The sequence below is a fragment of the Apiospora marii genome, assembly GCF_038362585.1.
Source record: "Apiospora marii strain CBS 49790 chromosome Unknown utg000004l_segment0_segment0, whole genome shotgun sequence".
Taxonomy (NCBI): Eukaryota; Fungi; Ascomycota; class Sordariomycetes; order Amphisphaeriales; family Apiosporaceae; genus Apiospora; species Apiospora marii.
The window spans coordinates 2,176,077-2,196,607 of NW_027117375.1; the positions used below are offsets into that span (position 1 = coordinate 2,176,077).

The window sequence follows — 20,531 nt, forward strand, 5'->3', positions numbered from 1 at the left end:
TCAAAACTCAACTCCTCTTATCACCTTTCCTCTGCCCGTCGAAGATTCAATAAAAATTCAAGAGCTTTTTAACCCTGAATTCACTTGATGACAATCATTCAACACTATATGAGACACTATTCCTTCACATTATCCATTTGCCGAACCACTGCTTGCGGAATGCATTGCTAATTCGTCTTCTGAATTATACAGATACTATTTGATGATGCTATAACTACAGCACCTTGAGACTTCCCAAGACCTACCGGATCGACCTGGGTTTTGTAGAATATACCGCTGAACCAAAAGCCGACGGCCGACTGATGTATCAATCGGTATATTATGGTATATGTCTCGTCAGAACTAACTGGTTTCCAAGATCTGTTTGGCCACATTGATGGCCGCCTCGGGCATCCCTGCCAATCGTGCAACTTTAAGCGCGTGGCTCTCTTTGTTTATGCCTTTCCGTAGCTTGTGAATGTAAACAAATCCACCTTGATCATCTTCCTCCACATCTGTACAGTACATCTCCACGTGTCCACCTGTTGTGACATGCATACCTAGCTCCTCGACCATGTCGGCCAAATTGTGAAAGTGCGTTGCGAACAGCGTGCGACACTTGTTGATGGTAACGAGGTGATGCAGGCTCGCAAACGCCACAGCGGTCCCGTCTTCAGGGGCAGTACCCCGGCCTATTTCATCCATGATGACAAAAGACCGTGGCGTGGCCGCACGCAGGATCTGGGCTGTCTCGAGCATCTCGACCATGAACGTGCTCTGATCACGATACAGATTATCCGCAGAGCCAACACGCGAGAAGATGGCGTCGACGATTCCGAGCTCGGCGTGATGGGCTGGGACATAACAGCCGACTTGGGCCAGGATCGTGATGAGGGCGTTTTGCCGCAGGTAGGTGCTCTTGCCTGCCATATTGGGACCCGTGATGAGCCAGAGCCGGCCGTGGCCGAGCACGCCGACGAGACAGTCGTTGGAGGTGAAGGTACGACCCTGCTCATGCAGGCCGCCCTCGACGGTGGGGTGGCGGCCGCCCATGATCAGGGTGGCTGGGTTGTCGCCGCTGTCGTCGCGGAGCTGAGGCCGCGTGAGCCCCTGCTCGGCGGCGAGGCGGGCGAAGGACGTGGTGACGTCAAGCTCGTCGAGGACTGCGGCGTTGCGGCGCAGGCGGACGAGGTGCAGGACGACCTGGGCGCGCAGTTCGGAGAAGAGCCGGGCCTCCTCGGACTGCATCTGGAAGCGCGTCTGGTGGAGTCGCTGGCCCAGCTTGGTCCACTCGGGAGCGTGGAAGGCGCGCGTGCTGCGGCTCGACGAGACGGCGAGCAAGTCCGGGGCTATCTCGGCGAGGCGCCGCGTATCCTTGACGCCCCGGACGTGGCAGATGTGGCCCAGGTTGGGCGTCCAGCGGAGAGTGAAGCTGGCGGCTCCGAAGCGCGCGCGAAGCTCGTCGGCCAGGGCCGCCTTCTCGTGCAGTAGCGACTCGAGGGCGGCGTGGAGGTCGCGGAGGCCCGGGCTGGCGCCGGGTTTCATCATGAAGGACAGGTTGTCGTCGGCGTAGTGGTCGCGGATCGAGGTCGGGGTCGCCGGCTTCTTGCGAAGCTTGGGGCTCTTGGGCAGCAGCGCCGCGGCCTCCTCGGTAGTGCACTCTGTCGATACGATGCCCTCGGCGAGCGAGAGGAGCTGTGATGTTTCCTGGTTCTCGAGCTCGTTCTTCTGGAAGAGGCCGTCCTCATCGATCGAGTCGCGGATGCGGTCGGCGAGCTTGGAGGCCTTGGTGAGGTTGATCCGGGACAGCATGTCGGCGAAGGCGGTGGTGCCCCGTTTGCCCTTCGAGGCGGCCTTGAGCAGCTTGACGATACTTTCGGTGGCCCGGATGGTATTGGCCAGGCCGATGAGGTCGTCGGGGTCGCCGCGGCCCAAAACGAATTTCTGCACGAGGCGTTGGGAATCGTGGCTCCTTCTCAGCAGCTGCACGATCTCGTCCCGTAAGTCTGGGTTCTCCAGGAAGTATTCCACCAGGTCCTGCCGCTGCGTTATGGTATCCAGCGAAGTCGAGGGGGCGATGAGCCACTCGTTAAGCAGCCTGGCGCCGCTCTTGGTGACGGTCCTTCGGATGGCGTGTAGAAGGCTGCCGCGAAAGAAGCTGTCTCGGATGGTCTGCTTGATCTCCAGGGAGCGCATGCTGTTCTTGTCGATGGTCATGACATGCATGCTCTCGTGCCGTATAGGCGGTTGCAATTTCATGCTGAGCCCGATCAGACGATCCCGGACGTACTGCAACACGAGACTACCAGCCTGCGTCTCGTCCTCGGTTAGGCTTCTCAGGGTATGTGGCGGTATTTCCGACTCCAGCATGGGCGTCCATTCCGAGGTGGCAAGCGGGGTGGGATGCGGGCTATAGCTGATCAGATGTTTGTCCTCGGCCAGGATCGCGAACAGGGCGTGGTTTGTATCCGATTGCAAGGCTTCATCAACAACGATCTCGCGCGGGCCTATCCGGGATAGGATGGACGACAAGGAGCCAATGGTTGTAGTCTGAGTATAAAACTGCCCCGTGGACACATCAAGCCAAGCCAAGCCTACAGGCATAGCAGCAGCGAGCGTCTCCTCTTCCTTGGAGACATGGACTTCAGGCTTAGCTGGACTGCTGTCGAGCTCCTCCCCAGGGATGTGAATCGCCAGTACATAGTTGTTGGCGAAAGGGTCGATGAAGTTCTCATCGATCAAGGTACCTGGCGTAATGATACGTGTCACTTTTCTGTCGTGCATAAGACCGTTCGTTTTAACCTTGTCACCCGGGTCATTCGGAAACTCCTCGGCGACAGCAACATAGCAGTTGTACTCCTGGACCAGGACCTTGAGAAACCGGTCTAGTTGGAAGAAGGGAAAGCCAGCCTAGAAAGGGTTATAATTAGAACAGGATTCGTTCTCTTTGTCCAGGGGGGGGGCCGATAGTAGGAAATAAAACATGGGGAAAGGCTGAGTAAGGATGGTTTACCATGGGGACAGGCCCAGCACTTGTTTTCTTCTGGGCGACCTTGAGATTCAACAAGGGCCCGTACTCTTCGGCATGCTGAAAGTACAACTCGTAGAAGCCGCCGACGCGCGTCAGCAACACGCAGTTCTCGAACTTCTGCATGTTCCGCCTCGCCTGCAGCACTACGGTTGGGTATACCGGGCCCTCTTCATCTTCTTCCGCCACAGCAGCTTCCGCAGACACAGCCGACGCAGGGGTAGGAGTGGGCGGGAGGAGAGGCCCTTGTGGCAGATCTGCAAGGTTCACTGTAGTCTTGGTCTTCTTGCCGCGGGTCTGTATGCTGCTGCCGCCGACCCCAAGCTGCCGCCGGCTGATCTGGAGAAGACGTGGCCGTGGGTAGGAGCCGGATCTGGCATTGCGCCCGTACACAGCGGCCGGACCCCTGGCGAGGTTGTAAGAGCAGACCACTGGTGTGACTCTGAGCAATTCCAGTAGGCCTTGTTCAGTCGGGCGCGGCGTACACCTGCGCATCCCGTGGAATTGGAATTCCGTAGAGCGAGGGAGGGGCAGGAGAAAAGATCCCCCCAAATGGAGTTTGGCCGGATTCCGAACTGGGCTATTTCCGGCAGGTAAAAAGGAAACGGTGGTGGTTATTATTAGTGCAGCTGAGGGAGGTTGACTCGGAAGGCCGGTTCATTTGGCGTTATAGCAGCTGTTTCGAACCAGTCTGCAAGGGGAGCGTTTTGAAAAAATACCACCATAGCAGTGCCGGCACGCACTGTACAACCTCACCACATCATAAAGCATGGGTACAGTAGAGACCCAAGCAATGCACACCGTACACGATTAGTGCAGATCATCTTGGATTCCATATCGCCAAATAGCGTGCCGTTTCAACATTTCCAAATCCTGTGCACATGACAAATGCCACCACCGATGCCTGCACATGCTCTGGGAAACATGTTTCTTCTGTCGATCTATATAGGAACAGCATCCGCCGGCAGCCAGGCAATGCATCGTAGAATAGAAAGAAAACCCACACCACCACCCGCTCCTACGTAATTCAACATCTACAATACATCTACAATACATACATAATACCCAGCACGCTTGCTTATCGGTCACGGCTTACACCAATATAACTTACACAGCCTTCAAGGGACTTTACTACACACATACCTATTCACACCCACGCACCCACCCACACACATTTCGAACTACGGTTGTTTGTGCTGCATTTTCAGCCACACCAATGCCATCATCTCTTATCCCACCAAGTAAAGATGATATATACCACAAGACGGACAGCCTCACTTCCCCCTTCATCTCCATACATGTCGAAGACAAAGAAGAGCTGAAAGCTCTATACAAATCCATCATATACCGAATGCTGCTGGAATGGGACCGGAGGAACTATAATGAGCAGTGCAGCAAACACGGCCGGTAGCAGCTGGCACTCGTGGCGAGGAGTATGCAGCCACAGTGCGGGAGGAGGGGCGCTGTCGCAAAGTGTCCACGTCTCTCCTCGACAAGACTCCGGCAGATGACACTCGACAAAGGGGCTTCAATTTGGAAAGGGGTATTTGGAGGACGGGCAAGTCCAAGGGTATGATTCTAATGTGCGGACCAAGGCTCCCGGGTAATAAGGGGTTCTGTACATGGAAATAATGACGGCGCTCTCGCCTACCAACATCTCGGTGGGCTACATACGTATTTGACAAGAGCAAGAGGTATCATACATACACCTAAAAGACACAGACAGTCGTAATATAAAAAACATCGTTAAACAGGCCTCCCGTAATAATCGCCTTCACCTTCTCCTACACCACGTCATCTCCCGCCAGCTCGTCCACGACTTCTTCGACCATCAGTATTAGCTCGTCGATGTCGGGTCTCTCGCTGGGCTCGACCTTGAGACACTTCCTCACCACCTCGCGGATCGGCTCGCTGATGGCGTCCTCGGCGGGGGCGGCAGGGGCCCCGACTGTCTGCTTGCCCTTCTTCTGCGCCTTTGGGCCCTCATCGGGGAAGCGCCAGTCGCCGCCGAGCACGCACATGCTCAGACTGCCGCCCGTCTCGTCGCTGCGCATCTCGAACGGCGACTTGCCGACCAGGCACGCGTATAGCGTGCAGCCCAGGGACCAGATGTCGACCTTGGTGTCGATGACGGCGCCCGTGTTGACCTCGAACAGCTCCGGGGCCCGGTAGGGCATCGTGCTGTGCTCGGCTGCGGTGTCTTGCATGGCAATGGCTTGAGACCGCGAGGTGATGACTATGGGCGATTCGGCGATGGAGCCGAGATCCATTATGATGGGCTGCACTCCGTCGTCGTCGATCATGATGTTGCCTGTGCATTGTAGCATTGTCAGCGAAAACGCATTCCCTATAGCATTACCCGTCAGTCGGTGGGGCAGTGTTGCTCACCTGGCTTGATATCGCGATGCGCATATGACCTGTGCTCGCCAGGCCCTGCGACCTGCTCGTCCACCATAAGCGGCCTCGCCTGCTCTGTCTCGTCGTCGGCGTCGGAAGCTGCCATGGCCTTATTCCGCTTGTTTTTGCCCTTGGACGGCCTTGCCGCCTCCTCCGGATCGCCCGCTTTCGGGTTGCCCGCCTCCATGCGCTCCCCGCCCGCCGGCGCCCGGTACTGGTGCATGTCCTTCATGGCTTTGCACACGCCGAGGAAGAGGATCATGAGCTTCTTCTCGGGGAACTGGGTGTGGTTGACGAGGTTCGCGTTGATGATGTCCTGCAGGTTGCCCCTCCGGTAGTAAGGGAGGAGCACGTAGACTGTCTTGGAGCCGGGGTCGTTGCGCTCGCTCGCGATGGCGTAGTCGACGCTGTGGATGACGGCCGGGCTGTGGGCAAAGGTCTTGTAGGCCTCGACCTCGCGCATGGCCTGCTGGACCGACTCGGCGCCGAAGGGGCAGCGGATCTTCTTGAGGGCGAATAGCTCGGCCGTCGTCGTGTCCTGCACGAGATAGACATAGCTGAAGCCGCCCTCGCCCAGCAGGCGCAGGATCTTGAAGGAGCGGCTGTTGATCTTGAGCGTGGGCGACCCGGGGAAGCAGCTCAGGCAGTTGCCAAACGAGTAGATCAGGTCTTGCAGGAGTTGCGCCATGGTTGACGTCGGGCGGGCGATTGGGTCGGTCGCGGCTGGGTAGAGGGCTCTCGGGGCGGGCAATTGAGGCTATACAAAGGTTGATATCGTATTATTTCGTCGTCCAGGTCGACATGGGCCCCGGGAACACAAGCTCCAGAGGTCGGAAGGCGTGGATGTTTTCTGGTTGCAATGCCACGGAAACAGCTGGACCGACGCAATTGACGTCTCCAATATTGGCAATTACGTACGTTGGCGGGTGTAGTACTTGGGCAAGTGAATAGAATAGAAGGCGATAATATGTAAATGGAACAATTAAGACCACGATGCCCTCCGGCCGTGTACTGCACACAATACGGCAGCTGAATGCTACGCAACGCTCGGCTGGTTGGAGCTTTCGGGGATTATCAAACTGCGCCACATCCTACGTAATTCCTACCCTCTATCTCTACTGCTGCTGCTGGCTGCTGCCGCTTGCTTGCTACAACATCCTTACTGTATTAGTCAATCTTGGCTTTGCGCAATGCGGCAGGCACGCATTGATCTCGCCCAAAACAGAATACCTTCCCAATGATGAAAAGTCGGCTTGTCGGATAAGTCAACATGCGCAAGTTGCCCATGCCCAGGATCGATTCAATCCTGTGAGGTACCAAAGGATTGGCATGGAGACAATACCCGGGTTTGCCCAATCCGCCGCCCTCGCAAGCAGGTAGCCAGCCCTACTAGCACAGTAGGTCATTGATATGTTAGGTTATGTACCTTGTGTACATGACATTGATGTAAGCGTGGAGGTAAGTCATGTCACTATGTCGCCTGTCAGCTTTCACCGAAGTATAGAACATGCGCTTCCAGGCAGCTCGCGCATTCTGAGGGAGTGCGAGGTAGGCAGTCGGCAAGGCGCTCTGTAATGTGAACATTGAATTCATTACCTTGGTTGATAGATACTTGAGATGCGCGGCGCTGCATGCGGGCAAATGTTTAGGGTGCCTAGATCCTACCCTAGGGCGCCTACAATAGGCAAGGCGGGTACATTTTCTCAGGGTCTTGCTGTAAGTGCATCAATTCAACATATGATAGCTGTATCCGGTATGATGAAAAGGTTCTTTCTTCCATCAATATGGCCCCCAGCAAAAGGCCCAGCGCGCAGGCTCCACCACCGTCTTCTTGGTTCCAAGGACCCTCCGAAACAGCAAGTACTGTCAGGTACTCGTGCGGCGAACTCTGAGCGGATTGCATAGCAAAGACTGGACCGCTCTACTTGGCCAGTACTTGAAACTTTCGATTTCCATCGGATTCTATCGAGAGGTCCGTGGCGTATGGATTTTCAGCCTTCTCGGTGGGCAAGCAACCGATTACAAGTATTCAAGATAGAAACTTGAGGAGGGCGAAGAGAGAGAGAAAAAGGCAACAACATCAACTGCTTTCGGCATTTTGCATTGCTAATACACGGGGTTCCTCGACCAATTCTGTCTCCCCTTCCTCTGAAGTTCCTGCTTCCCCCCTCCCACTTCTCCGTATCACTCTCACCCAGACCTGCCTGTCCAGCCTGTTCTCCGGCCACCCTGGTTCGCTTGACTTCATCGCCTGTGCCTGGAACCTTCGACCAGCGTCACTGTCGACTTTTCTATTTGAACCACTCCACGCTGCCCCCGACTTGGATCGCATTGTCGCTCGTCCATTCCATAGCACTCTAAACTCACCGGTATGTGTCTCACTCCCTCAACATCTGCTGCCTTTCCTTCCAACTGGTTATTACTTGTCCCATCGCATTCTTAGCGCCCGGTGGGTTCTGCTGCGTACTTGCTGCCAACCGAGGGGTCCAAGCAAGAAACGCTGGGGGGGGGGGGGACGTTTTGCGCAAGCGTGGGGTATCATCTTTTCCTCCTTCGCCAGTCAAGACGTCCTCGCTTGACAATTACAGCGTGCCCCTAACCTGTCACTCATCTTCTATATGACCACAACAGACTGGAGTTGCTGACTGTTGCTTTCCACCCAAGACTTCGATCGATCTTGAGCATTGTGCAGCCGATCACTCGGATACTTCGCATACGATCAATACACCCTCTACCATTGTTCAACAAACGTGTTACCTTAAGCGCCTGTTAAGAACGACAAAATGGTCAAAGAAACCAAGTTCTATGACACCCTGGGTGTATGTCTTCTGCCCACTCACCCTGCGCAGTGTTTGAATTGCGCTTCATCCATTTACCTACCAGAGTACTGACAGTCCGCCTGACAGGTTGCTCCCACAGCCACCGAGCAAGAGCTCAAGAAGGCATACAAAGTGAATGCGCTCAAGTACCACCCTGGTAAGCGCAACAATGAACCATGATCTGCAAGACATATCCGCCTAACCCTTCCTGCAGATAAGAACGCACACAACCCTGATGCCGAAGAGAAGTTCAAGGAGGTTTCGCATGCGTACGAGATCCTGTCCGACTCACAGAAGCGATCGCTCTACGATCAGTATGGCGAGGCTGGCCTAGAAGGTGGTGCTGGCGCTGGTGGCATGGCTGCTGAAGACCTGTTCGCTCAGTTCTTCGGTGGCGGCTCCTTCGGCGGTGGCCTTGGTGGCATGTTCAGTGGAATGCAGAACCGCGGTCCGCCCAAGGCCCGCACCATCCACCACACACACAAGGTCTCGCTTGAGGATGTCTACAAGGGCAAGATCTCCAAGCTCGCCCTGCAACGGTCGGTTATTTGCCCCAAGTGCGAGGGTCGTGGTGGAAAGGAGGGCGCTGTCAAGCGCTGCCCCGGCTGCGAGGGTCACGGTATGAAGACGATGATGCGACAGATGGGTCCCATGATCCAACGTTTCCAGACCGTATGCCCCGACTGTAACGGCGAGGGCGAAATCATCAAGGAGAAGGACCGCTGCAAGGGTTGCAACGGTAAGAAGACCATCGTCGACCGCAAAGTCCTGCACGTCCACGTCGACCGTGGCGTCCGAAGCGGCACCAAGGTGGAGTTCCGTGGCGAGGGCGATCAATCCCCTGGCGTCCAAGCTGGCGATGTCGTGTTCGAGATTGAGCAAAAGCCTCACCCCCGTTTTACCCGCAAGGAGGACCACCTTCTGTACCGTTGCGAGATCGAGCTCGTAACTGCGTTAGCCGGTGGCACCATCTACATCGAGCATCTCGATGAGCGCTGGTTGAGTGTCGACATCATGCCTGGCGAGGCTATCTCTCCTGGTGAGTAGCCATACTGCATTACACTGAAGACTGAACATTGCTAACGACCTCAGATTCCGTCAAAATGATCCGTGGTCAGGGTATGCCGTCGCCGCGTCACCACGACTTTGGCAACATGTACATCCAGTTCGCCGTTAAATTCCCCGAGAAGGGATGGAGCGAGGACCCGGCTGCGTACGAGGCTCTCCAGAAGCTTCTCCCAGCCCCCGCCCTGCAGGCTATTCCTCCGGCAGACGCTATGACTGATTCTGCCGATCTTGAGGACATGGACCAGCAACAACAGGCCAGAGTCTTCGGCTCGGGCAGCATGGACGACGATGAGGATGAGGATGGCCACCCTGGCGCTGAGCGCGTCCAGTGCGCATCCCAGTAAACTGTCTTGACCTGGTTGTTATCCGACAGACCGAGTTTCTTGAAGCTGGGTGCTGTCGATCCCCAGGCCCTTCACAATACCTGCATTAGACTTGTCCGAATGGCTCAGGATATCCGAGGCAGCCAGCGGAGCAGGACAGCATATATGGCGCGATGATTTTATGACGGAGTATTCGAGGGCTTGTCATCTGCATATTGACTTTATGAGCGACGGAAAGGGGGGGTAACGTACTGCCACATACGGATGGGGCCGAGACCATCGAGTGCATCGTTGGCGGCACGTGGTCCTGCGTGTGTGCTTGTGCCGGGCTTCTATTAATGTGCAATTGAGGCTTTTTCTGCTTTGCATTACCCTTGGAGCGCCATGTCAATGGGCAATGGGTAGTGCGACCTCGGAATTTGGCGTTTAGAGGTGATAGAGCAAATGGGATCAACTTTTTTTTTCTGCCAGGAATGCCTTCTCACAGCCGATGCCTGTGCCCTCGCCTGAGTGGCTTTGTCCCGACTAGATATATAAGTGCAGGCTCAGACTGGAGGTATCTTGTCTTTTCGTGCAGACGGTGGGTTCAGGAGGGTTTGCTCCTATGCTTGACAATAATAACTGTTAAATCCCTGCAGTAAGTATGCAAAGAGATCGTAGGTTTGGTGGAGGATCTCGCAACCTTTTATGATTGTGCACATTGTGGCAGGGATCCAATGGACGGAGGTTTCCATGGTGTACCATCAGGTGCGAGAATACAGGCATTTATAACCTGGGAAATCTGTGATTGCTTCATCCTGGCAGGTTGGTTGGAACGAACTCCCCCTGATCGATGTGAATTCACTTGGCTCAAGTATGTACGAATCTAGGTTCCAGGCCGTGAGGGGATGCGAACTTGGCAGGCATGGTTTTAGAGTTTGTCAATTTGAAAATAAGGATTCGAGGCGTGCCTTGCTGAGTGCTGGATATGTGGGAAGCAGGAAAAAGAAGAAGTTATCATGCCGTAGTAGAAGATCAGATCAAATCAGAGCACGAATATTATCTAACACCCAATAGGTGGCACGATGAAGTGCATGTGGTCTCAAGATCCTTACACATTTTACTATCTCCATGCATCATATGCATTTGGCATGCAGTTGAATCATGCCACCTATGGGGCGCCGGACTCGTCCTCCGCAGCTTCCGGAGCGGGTTCTCCGGCCTCGCCTGCAGCAGCGCTATTGTCTCCACCGGCTGCAACGTCGTCGGACATCTCTGTCTTGCGCAGGTTCCCTATAGTATAGAGGATCTTCTCGACCTCTGGGCGTGGCAAGTCGTCGATGCGGCCTCCCTCGGGGTTCGGATACACCGGCGCTTGCTCAGCAGACGCGTTCCCTAGCAGATGCACGTACAGGCCTGACGGTGAGGGGCTGGCGCCTTCAGCATCTTGGTCGAGACTGACGACCATCCTGCCGCTCTGCTGGCCGGGGACTTGGATAAAAGCAATGTCGAGAGGGTATCCGGCTACGTTGATGGTCTCTGCGTAGACCAGGTTGCCATCCTGCACCTTGAAGACAAACACCGCCTTGACACTAGTCGCGCAAGGTACACACGTTAGCTAGTCTTCCCATAAGGAGCTACAGTCGTAGGTGAACTATCTTACCGTTCGCATATCGCCATGAGCAGCCCGGAGCCGCCGGCGACGTGACAAGGATACAAGCCAGTAACATCAATCTTGTCACCGTCCACGTTTGCCTCATTCTTTGCGTGCTGCAGTAGCTCCACCTTCGATTTCAACACTCCGGCCTTCCAGTCCCAGGCGAAGAGCTCGCTGTCTCCACCACCCGAAACCAAGAGGTCAGGCCGAGGAAGGCAAATAGTGCTGATGAAGGATGTGTGACCGAGGCAGAAGTTCTCGATCACATGAGCCTGGGGTATGCCACGAGAGACTCGGATATGCTCGTCTCGGTCGCCGGTCAGAATATAGGGCCTTCCGTCTGCCGTGGCCGCTACGATCGAGGTAAGCATGGAGACGTGACCGAGAAGCAGGTCCTGCTTGAAGGTCGGCCCGGCGTCCTTCTGTTGCTGCTGCTGCGCCGCCTTGGCCGCGCGCTGCCGAGCCTGCTCTTCCAGAGACCGGAGATTGCGCTGGGTGTGGACCGTCAGGTTATTGGCTCCCTTGCGTGCAAGAAGGGTCGCTTCCTGCAGGGCGGCGGCGGCGCCCCCATCTAGCGAGTCGTCGGCGGATGGAATCAGGGGCAGAGCGTAGACGTCGCCAAACTTGTCGGCCACCAGGATGGTCTTCTCGTCTGCAGTGAGTGCGATGTCGGACGGACGCTTGACCATTTGCCTAAGGTCAGGTTAGTATCAATAGAGCTTATCTCCTATTTTCAGAGCCTAACTAGGTTGGTGAAAGTACTCACCTTTGACTGAGTCCAGTAAGATGCCCCTTCCCATCGTGCTCGAGTGCGTGAACAGTTTTGTTACCACCAGTCACCGCCACCACATGGCTACCGTCGCCGGTCGCCTTGAGAAGAATCACGTAGGCCTTTTCCGTGGCCTCGGCTGGCTTTTCCGCCTTCTTTTTCTTCTGGCCGCCACCGTTGACCGCCTGTGTTTTGTCATTCCCCCCCCCGGCTGAGCAGCAGAAACGTCAGCTACGGAGGAATCGACCTTTCGACGCTTGGGCGGCGGCGTGGCAGACTCATTTACTTCTTCTTCTGTCCCCTGTGTCTGGGACGTAGCCTCTGATGGCCCTTTCTGCGGTGCCGGGTTGCGCTCCTCCTCCGCGTTGGAAGAGCCCTCTGGGGCGGTGGCTGGACTACCGCCGAGGGAGTGCTCTGCAATCAGCGCGCAGTCTGCGCCAAATGTGTAGAGAGTATCTCCCCTTGACGCACACAGGATGCCATCCTGGCCCAGGGCGCACAGGAACTGGAACGGTAGTGGTGCCATGATCAGTCTGCCAAAAGCCAAGGGGATCTGGCGGACGGGAGATCTGATTGGACAAGACGTTTCTGGGACGAATTAGAGATGCAAGAGAGAAAAAATTAATTTGCGGAGTCCTCGGAGATAGCTGCTACGTAATGTCGGAACCGTGGTTAAGGTTGACCAACTGAGCTTCTGATCAGAATCTCTTTGTGCAGACGGCAGTAAAACTGGAAAAAATGTCGTGGTCCTACCACGGCGTATTATGTGCTGCTCGTTCGTCAACGTCTATGAAATTTCGAGCATCTACAGATTGCCAAGGACCCACTTAGCTACATACATGCATATGCGTGTATCGAGGCTACGCACAGTAGATCTGAAACAAGCATCTCATGCTCACGTATCGTCTTCAATATGTAGACTTGCATTATCTATCTATAGTAATATATAGCAATAGTGTAGGAATCGCCATACAGTCAGTACTCGTCGTTTGGTTACTCAGAACCCATATCTACTTATTTAGCTTCCAGTTATGGTATAAAAGCTACATTTGTTTTCTGAAAGTGCACAGTGATGCAAGGTATATCGTCTGCTCTATCTTATGGAGCAATCAGATGGATATCCGATGCCGCAACACAAGTGATGTTAGAATATGACGAGGCACAAAAGGAAAGATGTCATTATGGTTGGCCCTGTGTCGCTTTTACAAAGAGTGTGGTCCTATCGCTAGCAAATCATTGAACAGAAGCATGTTACAATCATACGATTGCCCATATTTAAATATCAAAACCTCCCCTGAGCCCGGTCACATTCCTCCAGGAACCGATAAACTCCTTGCAAGCCCTCAAAATCCTCCGAACAGTGCTCGCCCGAACTGTTCGGCGGAGACATACTCTCATAACCCTCGGGCTCGGGAGATGCCAGCCATGAATTCTTTTCCATCTCGCTAAAAGCATCGAACAGCTCATCCTCCGCAAAACTACCTAGAGAATGCAGCGAACCGCCGGGCGACGTGGGCGTTAGCGACTGTTGGTCCTCGGCACCAGGCGCGAAAGGGAACTTTAGTGCCATCGCGACACCCGCTTCAGCCTCGAAATCCACATCTTGCCCCACCATGCCTCGACTAATCTCTAAGTCGTCACAAAGCGTCTCGACAGTATCAGCGTCTACACCGGGAAATCTGACTCGGATCATGTGACCCTTTTCGAGCTGTATAGGCAGATCACCGAGAGCTGCTAGCTTCTGGAGGTCACCCAGCGTTGCTGTGAGATCCTTTAGGGCACGACCGAAATCGACCGACAAGACATCGAAGAAACCCTCGGCGTTGAGGGTTGCCGCATCAGCTGAGGGTGTCTTGGTACCTGCTGCAGCATAAGGGAAAGCTCCAGCGAGAGGGCTCAGCGCAGTGACTGTGGGGTTCAGCTTGAAGTCGACGTAGGAGCCGGCAGTGATGCGGGATACCGACGCCATCTTGCGGGCCGTCTCGTCTTGAAGAACGGAAACTGCGCGGTAACGTCTCTCGCCACGTTCCGTCAACCCATCAAACTGCGCCTTCTGGCCGGAAATCCAGAAAGCCCTTACAGCAGCCGATACGTTATTGACTACCTGGGCTTGGGCAGCAGGTGTATGGGAGAAGTACCGGGCTCCACCGATGCGCCCGGAACCCAGACCATAACCACCGGCACTTCGGGGAAGAGCTCCACCAGTGAGGTTCGGTCTCAGTGTACCGGCAAACGGAGCACGCCCGGTGAACTGGGAAATGGCTCGGCCGACTTGAGTTGCGTTGAACTTGGCACGGTCGATTCGCGGAGCCTCGCTGAGCCGGCCGGTACTCATGAAGCGACGTACGGCAGAGTTGATGTTCTGGTACGTCGAGGTAGAGTGCCATCTTCGATTTCTTTGCTGACGCAGAAGAGCAGCTGGGTGGATGGGTTGTCTCGGGGTTGATCTGGCAAATACTGGCTCCAAGGCGGTGTTTACCGGGCGAGCCGTGTTAACGAGCTTCGCCCGGATCACCTTGGACGCCTTAGACACGGCCTGTCGGGCCATCCGCAAAGCGGATGGAGCCCACATGCCGCCTAGAGGCGCAACCATAGTGAATCCCGTTCGTGTTTCTGAAAAGATGGCGAACAGGAAAATTTGATCTGGGAAGAAAGCTTAACAAAAGCTGAGGTGCCAGACGAGGTCATATTAAGGCATGACGGATGCCTCCCATTAGTGGGTCGACCAGAAGCCTCGCCACTGTGGCTGTGCTGCGGAGAGCAGAGTGGGGTATCTCAGATACGTGTCGCAACCACGGTAACTCTTATCTAATCGATAGAGTCTCAAGTCCACCTCTCGGCCCCCACCATCGGCACGGAACATGTTGAGCCGCTAACTTTTTTTTTCCTCGACATGATGGGCAATAAAATCCCAAGCTTCTGCCCAGAACTTCCATACACCCAGTTCTTTTCTACATCACAACTCTACAGCGCGGGCCTTCCGTCTTCTTGAGCAGACGGTTTTGGATATTTAGACAATGTGACAAGTCACTGTCTTTTTCGCTGCTGCTATTTATTCAATTGCCATTGCGCCTGTAGCAGTGCTGCTTTGGTGATTTTTTGGTAAGTTCTCACTGACGCAAATTTTTTTTCGCGAAAGCACATTTGCCGTGACGAACAAAAACATTGAACAATCCAAATCCTACACAATCATGGGGAAATTCTAGCTTCTAGAATTAAATTCCCTGAGCAAACCTCCCAATTCAACTTGTACCTGCCACGGTAGATTGTCACACCTGCTAACATCATGTCGGCTGTAGGGTTTGTATCTTGCGATAGTTACGAGAAAACCTCGTTATGGCATTGTCCACAAAGCCCTCTCAGATTCAAAAGGTTTGTACCAGCCTCTTTTTCTTCATCCTTGCCCTCTCGCCTGGGCCTCTGCGCCCACTCTTGCATGATGATAAAACCGACAAATCTAGGGATTCCTCTTTCCGAATATACTATGTAGATTTTGTTCAGTTTCAGCCTTGTCTGACATGAAATCACCAACTCTACTTTTGATGCAACTTTCGTGGTGGTACACCTCGCTAACTTTGATCACCTTCAGGTACATACCATGCATCCAACCATTTCCTATCGCTTTTCACGTGAGGATAGCTTGAACGAACGGGCGGACATAAACGAATCCCTCGTAACCGGCTTCCGTGAAGCAGAGCGTACAAACTCTGTGGAGGTCGGCTCGCGGAGGCTTCTTGTTGAGATTTCGTCAACTGATTGTGCATGAACACTGCCCAATTATTGCATAATACATGGTATATGGTATCAAATGGCTAACTTGGTGATGAGCAGGTAATTCACGACATTCCTCTTCTTTGCATCCTACTCTACATGATGAGCACTATTCACACTGTTTGATCCCATCTCATACCAATGAATGTGGAAATGAACATCAAAACAAAACTTCTGATTTAATGAGGTATGTTGCGACGCGGATCCGCTCACTCAGTGCGTATGCTAACAATTCGAACAGCCTGAGAGCTTTCTCGTTTACCAAGACAACATCAGTTTACTACTGTAGCAGTCGCTGACCTGGTACGCTTCTAGGTAATGAATAATAAATACGAGTCACCAGCATGCTGTCGAGTCCGGTAAGTCAAACTGATTTCGCATCTCGCGCCTTTCCGGATGATAACTCTTCCTGCATTATTGTCTGAGTACTTCTTTGACGAGACTCTACCAATCACCTTGGAGAACTGAAGAGGCATCTTTCATCGCTTTCGTGTTTCAAGCCTCAGCCACAGTGTGCTAACCACATACTGTCATAGCCTTTGTGTTCTTCCAAGAATCGTATGCGGCCCAGCTAGATGGTTGTCGCCGCTCGAACGACTTGATGCCTGGGCCGGCGCAACAGCTCCGTAGCAGCGTTGGTCTGTACTGATGATATATGATATGTATCGCGGTCCTTCACTGGACACACCCCTCACTCACTCTGAGCGCGACACTTTTTCCGTGGTCGCTTTCTATTTTTCGTTGAGGTAGATTGACGCTTGTCCACTACTCACCGACGCTCGCCAGTCCATGGTAGTTTCGGTCCATCATTTCGGACTACATTCCTCTAATCGAGGCAATGTTATATAGAATCACACTGAGTTATATTTTATCAATATTTTGATCCAAGAAACCAATTCTCGTGATGTGACCACAAACGGCTGTGTCGAGCCATGACAAGCTTGGTGAGATCTGTTGATGCCCCTTATTCGACACTACGTACAGTACAGGCAAGGCCCATTGTACGTCATCCACAATTTTAACCTTGAAAGGCGGCGCTATAGATCTGATACTGTAGTTACCTAGCACCTAGTGCTACGATATGGGCCTTTGTCTGTGCGAATATTGACTTTACAATGATCTCATAAGTCGTTCAAGAGGGCTACTGTGCGAGGAATCGTTGACTAAGGGAGTTACTGTAGGGACATCTGGCGATGCATCAGTCTAGGCCCGCGGTAGCTTGCATCGCAGCCTCCAGATATGCAGCCATGAGCTCAGGGTCAGCCGTTTGCCATCCGGCCATTGCTGATGGGCTTTTCCGCCAAATCCATCCCTGTTACATCATTAACCGAAAGTCTTTGATTCGCTTAAGTTCTGAACGGTGTCAGGCCATCGCAAATAAGGTCTAGGGTCGTGAGGGAGAGGAGGGGGGTTCTCCAGGGCTTCTCGTTGGGGGGGGGTGTCTTTTACCATGATTGGGGATCGTCTATTAGTGTGTTGCGGGGGTGGATCCTGGCTTAGCTGGGGGGCTTTTAGCGATATAATGACATGGAGGCGGCATCCTGCCGTGTGCGTAGTAGACGACTTACAGCGCGTCATCGTTTCCCAGATACATACTGTGTCGGACAAGAAGGCGCCTGGCGCCCTTACCTCTTTATGTCAGGCCTGGGGGCCGTCCTTTGATGGCATGATGCTGGCGCGGAGATCAGCACATATACTGCCGATTCTGGGAATCGAGAGCTGACCTGAACCCAAGTCAGTAACGTAGTGGGCGCATCTCTTGCTGCTACACCCCTCCTCTATGCATCTCAGGGAGCTCGGATTTGGGTAGTAAACACCGAGAGAGAGAGAGTCATAGGCTCATAGGCGGCCAGTAGCTTGACTGTTGCGCAACTCTGAAGTATTACGCGATTGCTGAAAGGGCATTCCTAATCAGAAGGAACGAACAACGGCGCGATTTGTCACCGCTGTACACTCCGTACAGACATTACTATATATTTCCCTACTCCCCCGCACCTCGACAATTTTCTCTTTCCCCTACCCTATTTCCATACAGAGATACCAAAGAGAACAACGATATATCCAAGACTTGACCAAAACTGAGACCAATACTCAATCAAAAACTTCCAACCCAACACACATCACTATGGATCGCACAACTTCAGGAAGCGAGCACCCTAGTGCCTTCTCCAAGCGCCGAGTGAGTAGTATTCTGACGATGGGTGACTACATCGAAATACCACATCATGAACAAACCCGTTACCCAAAGCCATCTCTACGTCCCTCTGCACACACACACACAATTTTGTTTGCGTGATGAACATGGTATTGCTAACGTCATCATGCTGTACCTAATGCACCCTCCCTGCCATTGACTTTCCGATGGCAATACCGACTTTACTGACAATAACCCCTTTACCACAGAGCTCCGGACCTGGCTTCGAGGGCCTCATGGCATCCAAGCGCTCCAACGACCCCACGTCGCAGGCTCGACGCAACAGCCTCCACGATCAGAAGCCCCAGGCAGGTTTCTTCGGCCAGATGTGGCATAAGTAAGGAGTCACCGCTTCCCCTCCCTTGAGTATTAAGCAACTCTACCTCATGTCCTTGAACTGAGCTGACCACAAACTATCTCGGCAGCTTCACCCGTGGCCCCGGTAGCCCCCCCAAGTAGAATGTGGATGGCAGAAAGTAACCACCCATGAAGATTATGGTGCTGCGACCAGTATATGGTGTCGAGATTGGAGTTCGATGCGTATTGTCAACCACACAGTGCTTCGGATAAGATGGGGGGGATTATCACGAACACCTATGGTGGATGGATGAGAATTTTTAGTTGGGAGTACACCAGCTGTCATGCTGTATCCCAATACAAGATTGCTTACACACTTGTAAGATTACTGCACACGTCTAGTTCAGGCGAAATTGAATCTAAAATGGCTACAATGATTACACAGCTGTTGACGGTAGATACACGTTTTCATTATCGTAATGAGTGAATGATACACGCAATACTCAAACTACTTTTTGATTGTACGTGACGTGGGTTGATCTATATGTCTGCTTGTTTAGACCTTATGCCTAGTTTTTACACAGCGGTTGACATGCTCGAAGTGCTTCATGACTTTTGCCCCTGATCGATCGCCATATTGTAGGGATCGTCAGGTACGTAGTCAACCACGTAACTCATGTTAGGAATAAAAGTGATAGCCATTGGAGAACAAGGTCAGGTTTGAATTCAGAGATATTCAACTATTTGCACGAGGTAAGAGTCGGTAGGTGTCTCACTTGAACATGATTCACCACCTGTAGTTCCCCTTTGTCTGCAATTTTGTCCGCCTGTCTCAACTTCCAGGGGCTTTGAGGAAGCCGGCCCCGAGGAAACGAAGACACCTTGGAGAGATGGATATGACCATTGCGATAGAGCCGGGGGCTTGAGACGGGGGATAGAAGCACCCGTGGGTGTTCAGTCCCCCGTACTCTGGGAGACGCGACCAGCCCAGCCCCAGGAAACCTAATGTCCTTTTTAACCAGCAAGCTTTCGTCCCTCGCCTCCTTCAGATTCTCCGACTCGCAGAGAAGGCAGACCGTTGTCGCGAGCGAGGGGCAGAGTTCTCCTGGGCCTAGTCCCAGACGCTGGCTCCGGAGCAAAGTCGCTTCTGCCGCGGCAGGTGGGTTGGCGTGCGTAACTCGACGTTTTCGATTGGCAAGTGACGAAGGAGGTCGCCCAATCCCACTCCGGCATATGGCCCTTACTATCGCGCTTATCTCCTTCAGAGAGAACTCAAGCTTGGTGGTGACAGGCGGTCAAACAAATGACGCAGGCATAGAATGAAAAGCTTCATATGCTGGGAACACCATTTGGACCGCCCCAGGCCCGTGCCAACGCAACTCGTAGACACAGGCATGGTGTCGAACAGCTCCATCCTTTAACAGGCTAGCTGGCGTCAATGGACCAGCTAGACCGGGTGGAAACTGATTGGGCAATCCAGCACCGCTCACCACCTAGCACAAAAAAGATACTCAATTGGCGCCGACACACGTATGTACGCATGGGCGCCGAGTGTACACAAAAATGGGGGCGGGCATTGCGATTCTGGCAAATACCCGGGGACCCTAAACTCAAAATAGGCGGGCACTGCAAAACATGACAGTGCCCTGAACACAATTTGTCAATGAACTCCAGTCATCGACTCATCAGGAAACGTGATCCGTCATCGTCACATCGATGAACCCGGCCGGGTAGGAATCTCAACGCCGTCTCTACTGATGCAAATCCTTCCAGGCATGTAAAGTCTGCCAAAGGAACCGAGGGGCCTTTTATCCATCCGTCGTGCCCAGGACAACGGCCCAAGTAGTATATGCTCGCTTTCTAGTACAGTCAGCGCTGCCCAAGAAACGTACAAGTCGTTGCGTGTAGGATGGCCAGGCACTTACTAGCTTTTCGCATCCAGTTGCCTCCGACATGAACGAAGCAGCCGCCACGCCTGTCTGTAACGCCCGAAGATGGTCGTGAACGAGAAATGTCTGAAACTCCAATGCCTGTAAATCCTATGATGCGTCGAAGCGTGCCATCATGGATCGCAAACCTGGGCGGCTGTGTCAGAAAACGGTGTGGACAAAGAGACCCAGCTGTGGTCATGGCCAAGAGACGTACCGAGTGCCATGAAAACAAAGATAAACACCGACACGCCGCAGCTATGGGGAAACCGAGTAGCCAACGTGTGTTATACACAATCGTGCAGATCATCATCTCATACAC

The 20,531-nt window shown here is 53.5% G+C and overlaps 6 protein-coding genes across 6 annotated transcripts; 2 read left to right on the forward strand and 4 right to left on the reverse strand.

Moving 5' to 3' along the window:
* Nucleotides 1–342: 342 nt before the first annotated feature.
* Nucleotides 343–3,502, reverse strand: PG985_006615 (muts domain V-domain-containing protein; the record flags this gene model as incomplete). Its single annotated transcript, XM_066826384.1, has 2 exons — nt 343–2,889; nt 2,993–3,502. 2 exons carry the CDS (start codon nt 3,500–3,502, stop codon nt 343–345), a joined length of 3,057 nt encoding a protein of 1,018 aa, XP_066685991.1.
* Nucleotides 3,503–4,791: 1,289 nt separating this feature from the next.
* On the reverse strand, nt 4,792–6,092 carry PG985_006616 (uncharacterized protein; the record flags this gene model as incomplete). The annotated part of the gene is made up of 2 exons (XM_066826385.1): nt 4,792–5,318; nt 5,396–6,092. 2 exons carry the CDS (start codon nt 6,090–6,092, stop codon nt 4,792–4,794), a joined length of 1,224 nt encoding a protein of 407 aa, XP_066685992.1.
* A 2,095-nt stretch (nt 6,093–8,187) lies between these two features.
* PG985_006617 (uncharacterized protein) lies at nt 8,188–9,635 on the forward strand (the record flags this gene model as incomplete). The annotated part of the gene is made up of 4 exons (XM_066826386.1): nt 8,188–8,223; nt 8,311–8,380; nt 8,438–9,262; nt 9,316–9,635. 4 exons carry the CDS (start codon nt 8,188–8,190, stop codon nt 9,633–9,635), a joined length of 1,251 nt encoding a protein of 416 aa, XP_066685993.1.
* Nucleotides 9,636–10,764: 1,129 nt separating this feature from the next.
* On the reverse strand, nt 10,765–12,545 carry PG985_006618 (tRNA (guanine(10)-N2)-methyltransferase; the record flags this gene model as incomplete). The annotated part of the gene is made up of 4 exons (XM_066826387.1): nt 10,765–11,185; nt 11,257–11,943; nt 12,017–12,204; nt 12,255–12,545. The coding sequence occupies 4 exons, from the start codon at nt 12,543–12,545 to the stop codon at nt 10,765–10,767; spliced, it is 1,587 nt and encodes a 528-aa protein (XP_066685994.1).
* Nucleotides 12,546–13,301: 756 nt separating this feature from the next.
* PG985_006619 (uncharacterized protein) lies at nt 13,302–14,612 on the reverse strand (the record flags this gene model as incomplete). Its single annotated transcript, XM_066826388.1, has 1 exon — nt 13,302–14,612. One exon carries the CDS (start codon nt 14,610–14,612, stop codon nt 13,302–13,304), a length of 1,311 nt encoding a protein of 436 aa, XP_066685995.1.
* Nucleotides 14,613–17,915: 3,303 nt separating this feature from the next.
* Nucleotides 17,916–18,325, forward strand: PG985_006620 (uncharacterized protein; the record flags this gene model as incomplete). Its single annotated transcript, XM_066826389.1, has 2 exons — nt 17,916–17,969; nt 18,194–18,325. 2 exons carry the CDS (start codon nt 17,916–17,918, stop codon nt 18,323–18,325), a joined length of 186 nt encoding a protein of 61 aa, XP_066685996.1.
* Between the last annotated feature and the right edge of the window lie 2,206 nt (nt 18,326–20,531).